General features: G+C 53.8%; 2 gene segments (V, D, J or C); both read right to left on the bottom strand.

The window, feature by feature from the left end:
* LOC101394837 (immunoglobulin heavy constant gamma 4-like) overlaps positions 1-12,708 on the bottom strand; it is a 270,309-nt gene that overhangs the window by 29,856 nt on the left and 227,745 nt on the right.
* The window catches only part of LOC101389090 (immunoglobulin heavy constant gamma 1-like), a 197,028-nt gene that overhangs the window by 2,679 nt on the left and 181,641 nt on the right, over positions 1-12,708 (bottom strand). Inside the window, 4 exon segments of the C gene segment in view lie at positions 1,001-1,321; positions 1,406-1,735; positions 1,865-2,035; positions 2,320-2,613. Coding sequence covers positions 1,001-1,321; positions 1,406-1,735; positions 1,865-2,035; positions 2,320-2,613 — 1,116 coding nt within the window.

The following is a 12,708-nucleotide window of genomic DNA, read 5'->3' as shown; positions in this document are numbered from 1 at the left end:
TGGGGACCCTCTGGTGTCCACGGTGAGGGTTCAGGAGACTGGGCTCCATGCTCTGTTGGGCATCTGCAGGCCGCCCTTGTGTTAGCCACAGTGTGTAAGGCCTGTGTGTGTGCATGTGTGTGCACACGTGTGTGTGTGTGTGTGTGTGGGCTGGCACTGCTTGGTGAGTGGGGCTTGTTTTCAGCGGGTCTGGGCTTGGTGTTGATGTGGACGTCAGGGACAATCCCTTCCCTAGGATCTCAGGGCCACCTGTCTCTGCCCCTTTGGGGCCTGGGTGTGTGAGTCTCCATGAGTGGACAGGCCTGGCCCCAGACAGGAGAAGGCAGGGCAGAGCCACTTTGCCTGAGGGAGGGCGGTGTGCTGATCTCGGAGTGCCCGAGGGCAAAAGGAGGGCTTGTCCCCACACCACGGGCCAGGGAAGTGTCCCTCATGGACCAGAGCCACCAGGCAGAGCTCTCAAGTGACCCAGTGGACAGGGAACCCCAAGGTACAAGGACGGGCCACTGTCCCACAGCTTGGGCCCCTACAGATGATGGACAACCTGTGCACGCATTTCCCTGAGGGACTCCGGAGGGGCTTCTCCTGTTCCCTGGCCACACTCCAGCCCCGAGCAGCTGCTGCTGGAGGGGGACCCAGAGGAGCTGCCGATCCTGGTGAAGTCCCCTCTCCTCCTCGGGCAGCCCCTCCAGCCATCCTGGGTGGACTGCACAGCCCAGAGCTCTGGGTCCTGCCTGAGTGGGACCGTCTCTCTCCCCTAATGGTGACAACTGTGGTCTCAGAGCTCGGCTGCTCTGCTGCCCGCAGCACGCCAGCGCTCTGCTTTGGAAAGAACCATGACAGCGTTGCAGGGTCCCAGGGCCATGCTGGGTGCTTTATTTCATGCCAGGGGGCCCGGGAGGTGTGTACACAGGGGTAGGGGCTCAGTGTCCTCGTGGGATCCTGAGAGCCTGTAGGGAGGGACCAAGAGCTAGCTGGGGTGCCGGGCGTGTGGCTCATTTACCCAGAGACTTGGTGATGGATATCTGAGTGTAGTGATTGTGGAGAGCCTCATGCATCACCTCACACGCGAACCTCGCTCCCTGATTCCACCTATTCGTCTCCACTGAGAGCTTGCTGTACAGGAAGTAGGACCCGTTGCTGTCCTGCTGGGGCGAGGTGGTGCTGTACTTCTCTGCCAGCTCTGGCCTTCCGTTGCTCTGCCACTCGACGACAATGTCAGGTGGGTAGAAGTCTTTGACCAGGCAGGTCACGCTGACCCTGTTCTTGGACAGTTCGTCCTGGTGTGGGGGCAGGACGTACACCTGTGGCTCGCGGGCCTGCCCTGTGGGGACAGGGGTTAGTACAGACCGTCACTCCCTCGGTGGCCCCTCGGGACCCTCCCTGCACCCATCCGTCCTGCTCTCACCTTTGGCCTTGGAGATGGTCCTCTCAATGGGGGCCGGGAGGGCTCTGTTGTTGACCTTACACTTGAACTCCTTTCCACTCAGCCAGTCCTGGTGGTGGACAGGGAGGATGCTGACCACACGGTAGGTGCTGTTGAACTGCTCTTCCTTTGGCTTTGTCGTGGCCGTGTTCACCTCTTTATTTTCCACATACCAGCTGAACTGGACATCAGGGCTGTCCTGGCTCACGTCTACCACCACGCAGGTGACCTCGGGCGTCTGGGAGGTCGTGAGGGTGTCCTTGGGTTTTGGGGGGAAGATGAAGACCGACGGCCCTCCTGGGATTTCAGGAGCTTGAGGGGGAGACATGGGGTGGAGTCAGCACCTGGGCGACCCTTCCCTTGGGCACTCGGCCCCACCATGGGCCACGCCTGGTCTCGGAGCACCTCCTGGGGGTGGAGGGCAAGGCTCTTCTGACTCACCTGGGCATTTGGGACACTTGGGGCAGGACTTCTGGTCTTCATGCCTGTTTGGTGTTTGGGGCTGATCATCTGGCTTGGGTGGTCTGGGCTGATCAGCTGGCTTGGGTGGTCTGGGCTGACCATCCGTCTTGGGTGGTCTGGGCTGATCATCTGGCTTGGGTGTTCTTGGCTCTGCCGAGAGAGCAGAATGGGGGTTACTGGGGCTGGTGGGAGACGACCATGGGGTGAGCTGAGTTCAGGGCCAGGTTTTGGCAAGTCTGAGTCCAGCACCCACCTCTGTGGGCCCAGGGCTCGGTTAGGGGTTTCAAGCCTGCCCCCACTCTGGGCATAGCAGAAACGCCCAGAGGACCCCTCCCTGAGCTTGGGAGGCCTCCCCTGCCGCCCTGAGTCCAGGCAGGAGGGCTGACTCTGGCCTGTCTCCCAGGGAATGCCCCCTGTGTGGCCTCTCCTCTCACCGACTCTCTTGTCCACCTTGGTGCGGCTGGCCGGGTGGGCTACATTGCAGGTGTAGGTCTGGCTCTCCAAGCTGCTGGCAGGCACGGTCACCATGCTGCTGAGGGAGTAGAGCCCCGAGGACTGCAGGACGGATGGGAAGGTGTGCACGTCACTGGTCAGGGCGCCTGAGTTCCAGGACACAGTCACCGGCTCTGGGAAGTAGCCAGAGACCAGGCAGCCCAGGGCCGCTTTGGAGTCAGATGTGGTCCCACAGCTGGTGGCCAGAGGGAAGACCTTTGGGGCCGTGGTGGAGGCTGCAAGAGAGGAGGTCGTGTGACCACCAGGGCCTCACCCTCAGAGGGTCCTGGCAGAGTGTCAGGTGCCCAGGCCTGGGGCACCAATGAGCCCAGCACTCGCGTGCTTCCAGAAAATCTGCAGACTAGATGCCCCACGTGGCTCCCTGTGCCCCAGGGCTGGTGCCTCTGCAGCCACAGACTCTGGACTGGTCGCCAGGTCAGCGCTGTATGACCACCTGGATTGGAGACCCCTCCGGGCATCTGCCCCCTGTCCCTGCTTAAGCCTCCTGTGGATGCCCTGCCTGACCGTGCCCTCTGTCTGAGCCCTGACTGGAGACCCCTGCTCCTGGCTGGCTTCTGCTGGTCCCCCAAGCCCTCTGCCATATCAACCAACCTGGCCCTGCCTGGGAGAGTGGGCATCTCTTCGGGTGTGGTGGATCTGTGCCCTGCACTGCCCGTGTCTGCTCCTGGCCCTTTAGCCCAGAGACCTTGTCATGGTCTGTCTCTGCTCACCAGGCCCAGTGTCTTCTGAGTCAATTCTGCCAAGGCACCACGGACCCATGTACCCAACCTGTGTGGACCCCGTCCCTGCCCTGGACTCATCACTCCCCTGGACCCTCTCCAAGCCCCGGACCCTCTCTCTTCCCTGGACCCCATCCCTGTCCTGGACCCCGTCCCTGGGAGTCTCCTTCTCCCCTCCCCTCCCGTCCAAGTGGCCCCCCAGCCCAGGCTCCTAAATCTGCCTCTGGGCCCACTGTCCCTCCTCAGGTCCTCCTGGCATGGCTTCCTGAGCTCACCTCCGGTCCCTCCACCCAGCACTCCTGCCCTCCACCATCCCTGCTCTTGGGCCTGTCCAGCTCCTTGCTCACTCCAGAGCCTCCCTCCAGCCGTGGTCCTTCCCGAGCCAGCCTGCTCCTCAGCTCAGGTGGGAGCCGTGCACTGCCCTCGGACCTCCTCTCCCCTCGGTGCCAGCATCCCCAGGCCCCAGTGTGGGCCAGGGTGCACCCTCTACCCATACACCCCGGCCAGGTCTGTCCCCTGTGACCCTGACTCCTGTGTGCTCAGCCCCAAGACCCTGCCCGACCTCTTCCCAGGCTGGCAGCCAAGGATCAGGTCCCAAATGGGCCCCTCACCATTCTGTCCTCTGGGTCCACTGCCTTGTGCCACCCCACACTGCTTCTGCATGACTGGCTCTCCTGTCCCACATCCCCACAAGCTGCCAGAACAGGTCTGGTGCCCTGGGACCCAAAGTTGCTCGCATCTGGTCCTCTCATGGCGGCCCTTCTGCCCCTTCATCCCCAGAAACCTTCATACTAGGTCCCCCTGCCTCCCAACTCACCATCCCACCCAGTCCCTCCACCAGCTCACTCTCCTCCCTGCACAGGGAGGACACCTGAGCCCCCTGAGCCCCAGCTGTCCCTGCTCCCTGTACCTGCTCAGCTCCGCCTGTCCTGGGCGCCATTTATCTAAGGCCCACTGATTCTTGTCCCCTGAGCTCCTGGGCAGCCCCCTGCCCCTCCTGCCCTTCCACCTGCCCCTGCTCACCTGCTAAGCTCTGCCTGCTATCCTGGAGCTCCTGGGCAGCCCCTGCTCCTCCAGCCCTCCCATGCCCATGCTCACCTGCTAAGTTCTGCCTGCTCCCCTGGAGCTCCTGGGAAGCCCCCTGTCCCTCATGCCCTCCCACCTACCCCTGCTCACCTGCTAAGCTCTGCCTGCTCCCCTGGAGCTCCTGGGCAGCGCCCTACCCCTCCTGCCCTCCCAGCCCCCTGCTCTCCTATAGCCACTCTGCCTGCCCCTCTGGATCTCCTGGGGCAGGTTCTCTTCCTTGGGCCTTCCTACCTGCCCCTTGTCCCCTGTAGCGTCTCTGCCCTTTGTCCCTGGAGCACCTAGTCCACAGCAGCTCCCTACCACTGCTGCCCTATGATCCCCTCCCCCACAGGTCCCTGAGCTCAGCACAGGCCCATTGGGTCTCCCCAGGGCTGCCTCTGCCCCTCCTGCCTGTCCTGGCGCCCTCAGCCCAGGTTCTCCTGTGCTCCTGAACTCATTTGTTTCCCAGGGCTGGGCTTTGCCTCTTGGAGCCACCAGGTGCCCACCCTCTCTCTGTTCAGCTCTACCCTGGCAGAGATCTGTCCTGGTCCCCTCCTGGAGGAGCTCTTGCCCCCAGCTGGGCCTCATCCTCTCCTCGCCCTTCACCACCCTTGGAAGCCCTTTCTGGAAGCCCCCCTCTGGACCTTGCTCCCTCCAGGTGCCGGGTCAGCTGCTCTGTACCCACCAGCACGCAGCACCCGGAGCCCTGGCTCCTGCTCCTGACCCTCACTGCATGGCTCCCGACGCCCCTCCCGTAGCCCACTGAGCTCCTGCTCAGCCCTGTGCTGTCTGAGTTCCGAGCACACGGGAGCCCACGCTGGCTCCTCCTGCTCTGCTCCCGGCTCACCTGCTGGCCTTGGCCCTGGCCATAGCCCAGGACCCATGGCCGCCATCTCTGACCCTGCCTTGGGGCTTGAGTCAGCTCCATTGGCCTGGACGGGACCCCTAGGCCACGTGGGGTCCTCTCCTTCCCCTTCTCTGAGGCAGCCCCCTATCTATCCATCCTGGGTCGGTCCCGCAGAAGCTCAGATCCAGCCCAGCCCTGCGCTCAGCACAGCTGGCCAAGCCAGCCCTCAGGTTTCTGGCCTCCCAGCCCATCACATCCCTCAAGATTGACCTCCTTCGGCCTCCAGTGTGTCCAGCTCTGTTGGCGTGGGCATGCACCTGCCCATGGCTCCCTGGTGCGGGCTCTGGGTCCGCGCTGTAGTCAGTGGGGAGCCTGCCTTCCCCTGTGCTGGCTCAGCTGCTCGAGACCCTCTGTGACATCCCTGAGGTCCTGGTCTCCCCTCCGCTCCTGTGGCTGGTTCCACTGTCCCCACTCCACTCCCTCCCCCTCGTCCGTGGGGACCCCACTCACCAAGGGTGGGCGTCATGAGTATGGCTCTGCCTCAGCCCAGCCTCGGTCTCCGAGGAGCGCCCCCCTCCTATGTGCTCTGGCCCCAGGCACATGTGGCTCTTCGTGGCTCGTACTCCATGTCCACTGCCCGGCTCCTCGGAGTTCATAGCCGGTTCCCGGAGGTGTGAACGCCTCCCGACAGCCCTGCAAAGACTAAGAACGGGACTGAAACCAGAGGTCACTGCTTGCTTCCTGAAGTTCCCTTTTCTTCTAGGTGGTTTGTGTCCCAGAGGGCCTGGGGGGAGTCCAGACATTGTGGGGGCTGCCTCACGTGGGTGTGTGGGAGTGGGGTGAGGTGGGTGCCTGGGACCCAGGGGAGAGTGCCGGAAGCCTGGCCTCATGTGCTGTTCTTTGCTCTCTGCCTCCCACACAGATTATGGCTCTTGACCCACCACAGAGCAGGGTACCCGGGCCTCTCACCTGAGCCCTCTGGTCCCCCCATCCTGGAGGGCACCTCTCCCTGCCTGAGTCAGCATGCAGTGTGGACACGGGCTGTCCTGTTCACAGCCTGCGCTTGTCGTGTCCAACCACCAGGACGGACTCCCAAGTAGAAAGCCGTCTTCCTCAGGGTCCCTGCCTCTTCCCTCCTTCCCTCTCTGGCTCCATCCGGGGCTGAATCTCTGACAGAAGGATGGTGCGACACCGGGGTCAGAGGGAAACTATTCCACCGGGCCACAGCTGTCCTCCGAGGGACCGACCAACGTGTGATAGGCAAGGACAGAGTTCACAGTGGTCACTAGGGCCTGAACGTGCTCCTCCATCTGAGATACAGAGTTCAGTCCCTGTCCTCCTGTATGTGAGCCATGACCCAGCTGATGATGTGTCAGGGAGAGGTACGGGGACCCTCAGTGTCTCCTGTGTTGGAGTGCCGCGGCTCACCGCAGGCCCTGTGTGCACCCCTGTGCTGCCCCATATCTTCCAAATTATGTCTTGGGTCCGGGATCCCTGGGAGGCACCGTGGCTTCCACCCCAGAATTGCCAGGGGCCAAGAAGGTGACCTAGGGGGTGTCGGGCCTGGCTTTTTCCAAGTGATCGGTGGTCAGGAGCTTGTGTTGTGGCCCCTTCAGGTGGGCCAGTTGCAGAGCCCAAGGCTGTAGAAAGTGAACCTTCTAGGAGGTGATCTCAGACGTAGGAGGGGAGCCGGCCCTCCAACCCACTGGTGTTTGCAGCATACTTTGGCCTTGGGTGTCCCCAGAGCTGCCCACAACCTCCAAAATTCCTCTCTGTGCCTTTCTGCCTCCACTGCCATCAACTCCTCACACACTTTAAACAGTTTGGAGTTTCTCAGAGCAGCACCCACGTCCAGGTCCCAAACCCTGGTCCGGTGGCTCATGAGTGTGCAGTGGGCCGCCACACAGGGAGAGGCTTGCACAGCTACCCTGCTGATTTTGTTGGGGTGTTGGCAGGCTGCAGGCAGTGCAGGGCTCTGTGGGAGGGGGACGCTACTCTCTGCTCCACTCACACCAGCGAGGGGCAGGAAGGCTCCAATTGGAGTCTGTCGCCTGGGCTGGGCGGGCACACTTGGTCTTCTCTATCTCCAAGGGCCTCTCCGCAGGGACTCCCCAGCACTGTCCCTTCACATAAGTGGACTGCTGCTCCGTGCCCGGGACTGACTCCCAGGAGAAGCCCTGTCTCCTTAGGTCCTGCCGTCAGAGACCAGCCACAGACCCTCGTGACCCTGTCTCCTTGGAGGTGGTCTCACAGGCCCTGGGTTCCAGGGAGGGAAGTGAACCCCACCTCTGCATGGGGCAGGGCCAGCTGATGGAGGAGCCTGTCCTCCTGGAAATGTTGCTGTGAGCACTTTTCAAAATGCCACTGGCCACAGCCTTGGTGAAGGGAGAGCCCTCTGGTCGCTCCCAAGAGGAAATCATGATAAATCCACAGCACACTCCAGGCTCGTCTTGTCCGACTTCCTCTCCACAGTGTCCACACAGTTGCCATCTCTCCCACTTAAGGCAGGCCACCCTCGAATTCACGATGTAGGAAATTGGTCACCAGCTCTGCAAGCTGTGAGCATTACTGCCATTGCCTAAGAAAAACGTTCACCTACACACTTTCTGGTCAGTGAAGTGCTGACGCAAATAATCCATAATCAATCTCTAAATTAAAACTGGAGAGAGTTCATTACGTGAGCAATCTGAGGACTCCCTAGCCCAGGAGAACGACCTTCACCAAGGGGGCAGCACTCTGAAGAAGCAGGGTGTACAGTGTGGGTACATATCGTCTTGGAACAAGAACATACATCACATAAGACAGGAATACTCCAGGGGTCCCTTCACGATGGCTCTGTAGGTGGACTCTGAACTTACCTCCTCCCACAGCCACAGGCCACTATACAACTAATCTTGGAAAAAGTACCCCTGAGAGAGATGTGCAAACTGGATAAGAGGAACTCCTGCAAGAAACGACAATACTGACTGAGGTGGAAGAGGCAGAAATTCCCTTCTGCAGAGAAAAAACACCACCTTCACAAGCTGCAATGCTTCATGGCCAGCCGGAAGCAATCCAAAAGTACGCAGAGTTCCCTGGAGGAGTGGGCGACTGAGCCAGGGAGCGTTGCTGATATAAGCATTATTTGGACCCAGCACAACCAAGATGAGTGTCATAATATCTGCTTTGCTGGCTACTGACAACAATGGGGAGTATCCCCAGAAAAGCTGGAACATAAAGAAATTAAGCCGGCTCTTAAAGGGCCTATGAACAAATTCACCTGTTTCAGAATGCAACCTAAAATCACCGGAAAGAAAGGCGCACAGTCCTTTGGTGAAAAGAGACCTGATAGTCTCTGGGAGCATCTTGATGAGAGGTGAGACCTCTCCAGGGACTGGGAAGTTGGCAGTGGCTGTTGTTGTGACCTGTTGTGGGCATACTGACACAGCTGCTGGTAGATGCCATTGGAGATCTCCCTGTGGCATGCTAGCCCAGGCTCTGTCCCACCTACTAGAGCACCAACGTAATCCAGCTCAGCCAAGAAAAGCAGCCCACCCTAGGGTCTGTCCTGACTCAACAACAGGACCTCGGGCAACTTTTTTGCCTAGATTCTTTGAAGCCTGGTGAGTTTGTCCACCTCTGAGGGGCAAGGAATGCACCAGGAGCAGGAGGTGTGTGTGGGGAATTTGTGGAGCATGTGGGGACTTGGCCGTGGTGCAACTGGGTCCGCTTCAGGGGGTTGAGGCGTGCGAATGGGGCAGGACTGTGTTGACTGTGTATGTGACCTTGTGGGAGGTGCGGATTGTCAGCTGAAGAAGACTTCTGCTTCTCAAACAGCCACATAGGGGTTCGGCCCCACCTTCCAAAGCCTGAAACAATTGGGTGCTCCTGTGCCTGTGGCCAGCCACACCCAGCTGCAATCCTCACAGAGCTGACAAGAGCCTTATAGGCCAGAGGCCTATAGCAATGGTAAGACCCTGAGCCTAACAACCAGCCATACTTGGGGCCTACTCATTTAACAGAGAAACTCCAAAAAGAATGTGCTATTAGACCTTGCAGCCAACTGTGCTGGGGCTCCCCACACCCAATACAGAGACTGGAGGGTCCACAACAACCACAAGCAGCTGAGCATAACAACCAGCTGGCCAGGGGGACAGCTCAGCCTCCCTGGGCACCTACAGCAAGAGCAAACATGCCACGACAGAAGGACACATGTAGCCCACACGGGGACACTCCTGGAACAGTTGGAACTGGTGATGAGAGGGAAGCATATGGCTGGGCCTCATAGGACATCACTTGCATAAGGTCACCTCTCCAAAATCAGGAGATGTAGCTGACCTACCTAATATAGATACAAGCACAGAGAAAGAGGCAAAATGAGGAGGCACAGGAATACATTCCACTAAGGGAAAAGGACAAAACCCCAAAAAAGGAAGAAAACGAAACAGAAATGATCAATCTACCTGACAGAGAGTTCAAAAAAGAGTCATAAGGATGCTCACTGATCTTGGGAGAAGAATGGATGAACTCAGTGAGAACGTCAACAAAGACATGGAAGATATAAAAAAGAAATGATCAGAAATGAAGAATACAATACTGGAAAGGAAAAATTCACTAGAGGCACTAAAAAGCAGAGTAGAGGATACAGAAGAACGGATCAGCGATCTGGATGAAAGACTAGAAGAAATCACCCAAACTGAACAGATAAAAGAAAAATGAATTAAAAAGAGTGAGGACAGTGTAAGGGACCTCTGGGACAACATCATCCATGTTATAGGTGTCCCAGAAGGAAAAGAGAGAGACAAAGGGGCAGAGAACCTATTTGAAGAAATAATAGCTGAAAAATTCCCTAACCTAAGGAAGGAAACAAACATCCAGGTACAAGAAGCACAGAGAGCACCAAACAAGATAAACCCCAAAGAGGCCAACACCAAGACACATCATAATTAAAATGTCCAGAATTAAAGATAAAGAGAGAATCCTAAAAGCCACAAGAGATAGGAAACAAGTTACATACAAAGGAAACCCCCTAAGGCTATCAGCTGACTTCTCACCATACACCATACAGGCTAGAAGAGAGTGGTTCAAGATATTTAAAATGCTAAAAGGAAAAAACCAACAGCCAAGAATACTCTACCCAGCAAGGTTATCACTCAGAACAGAAGGAGAGATAAAGAGTTTCCGAGACAAGCAAATATTAAAGGAGTTTATCATCAAGAAACAAGTCCTACAAGAAATGCTCAAGAGACTTACTTAAGGGAGACAGAGAAGACCAAAAATAGGAAAAAATTATGTATTTCCATGATAAGAGGGTAAAGGATACAAACACACAAAGAAGTTAGATATGATATCAGAAACATAAAATGTGGGAGGAGGGGAGTAAAAGAGTAGAGCTGTTAGAAAGAGGTCGACTAAAGAGATCCGATTATCAACTTAACATGGATTGCTATATTCATTGTATATGAAGCTCATGGTAATCATAAACCTGAAACCTATAATAAATACACAAAAAACTAAGAGAGAGGAACTCAAATGTAATAATAAAGAAAGTCACCAAACCACAGAGGAAGAGAGCAGAGAATAAGAAAGGAAGAGAGAATAACTACTAAAACACCCAGAAAAAAGTAACAAAATGACAGTAAGTACATACTTATGAATAGCTACTTTAAATGTCAATGGACTACATGGTCCAATCAAAAGGCATAGAGTGGCTATTGGATAAAAAACCAAGACCCATATATATGGTGCATACAAGAGACACACTTCAGACCTAAAGACACTCACAAACTGAAAGTGAAGATATGGAAAAAGATACTCCATGCAAATGGCAATGGAAAGAAAGCTGGGGTAGAAATACTCATATCAGACAAAATAGACCTTAAAACAAAAACTGTCACAAGAGACAAAGAAAGGCACTACATAATGATGAAGGGAACAATCCGACAAGAGGATATAACACTTGTAAATATCTATGCATCCAATGCAGGATCAGCTAAATATGTAAAGCTATTATTAACAGACATAAAAGGAGAAATAGACAGTAACACAATAATAGTAGGGGACTTGAACACTCCACTTACACCAGTGGATAGATCACACAAACTCAAAATCAGTGAGGAAACACCAGCCTTATACAACACAATAGACAAGACACACTTAGATACATACAGAACATTCCATCGAAAAACTCAAGAATACACATTCTTTTCAAATGCACATGAAACATTCTTCTGGATTGATCACATATTAGGCCACAAAACAAGCCTCCATAAATTTAAGAAGATTGAAATATTACCAAGCATCTTTTCTGAAGACAATGGCATGAAACTAGAAATCAACTACAAAATAAAAGAAAGTCAGAAAAGCCATAAATATGTGGAGATTAAACAAAACACTACTGAACAATGATTGGGTCAATGAAGAAATCGAAGGAGAAATAGAAAAATACCTGGAGACAAATGAAAATGAAAATATGACATGCTAGAATTTATGGGATACAGCAAAAGTGGTTCTAAGAGGGAAGTTTAGAGCAATACAGGCCTATCTCAACAAACAAGGAAAATCTCAAAGAAACAATCTACGAGTGAACCTAAAGGAACTAAAGGAACTTCCTTTTCCTAAAGGAAAAAGAAGAACAAAGAAAATCCAAATTTAGCAGAAGGAGGGAAATTATAAAAATCGGAGCAGAAATGAAATAGAGACTAAAAAAACAATGGAAAAAAATCAATGAAACCAAGAGATGGTTCCTTGAAAAGATAAACAAAATTGACACACATTTAGCTAGACACATCAAGAAAAAAAGAGAGAAGGCTCAAAGAAGTAAGATCAGAAATGAAAGAAGAGAAATTACAATGGACACCTCAGAAAGACAAAAGACTATAAGAGAATACTACGAAAAGCTATACGCCAACAAATTGGATAATCTAGAAGAAATGGATAAATTCTTAGAATCATACAACCTTCCAAAACCAAATCAAGAAAACATAGGGGATTTGAATAGACCAATCACTAGTAAGGAGATCAAAACAGTAATCAAAAACCTCCCAAAAAATAAAAGTCCAGGAGCAGATGGCTTCCTTGGTGAATGCTACCAAACATTCAAAGAAGACTTAATACCTATCTCTCTCAAACTCTTCCAAAAAATTGAAGAGGAGGGGAAGCTTCCTAACTTATTCAGTGAAGCCAACATTACCCTGATACCAAAACCAGACAAGGACAACACAAAAAAAGAAAATTCCAGGCCAATATCACTGATGGACATCAATGCAAAAATCCTCAACAAAATACTATCAAATCGAATACAACAATACATTAAAAAGATCATACAACAGGATCAAGTGGGATTTATTCCAGGGATGCAGGGATGGTTCCACATCTGCAAATCAATCAACGTGATACACCACATTAACACAATGAAGACTAAAAATCACATGATCATCTCAATAGATGCAGAGAAAGCATTTGACAAGCTACAGCATCAATTTATTTTAATAACTCTGAATAAAGTGGATATAGAAGGAAAGTACCTCAACATAATAAAGGCCATCTATGGCAAACACACAACTAATATCATCCTCAATGGTGAGAAACTGAAAGCTCTCCATCTAAAAACAGGAAACAGACAAGAATGGTTCCTATTTAAAATAGTTTGGACGTCCTAGCCAGAGCAATCAGGCAAGAAAAGGAAACTAAAGGGATCC

Source organism: Ceratotherium simum, chromosome 24, assembly GCF_057802395.1.
Source record: "Ceratotherium simum simum isolate JZ-2026a chromosome 24, ASM5780239v1, whole genome shotgun sequence".
Lineage (NCBI taxonomy): Eukaryota > Metazoa > Chordata > Mammalia > Perissodactyla > Rhinocerotidae > Ceratotherium > Ceratotherium simum.
This window is presented reverse-complemented; position numbering and strand designations above follow the sequence as displayed.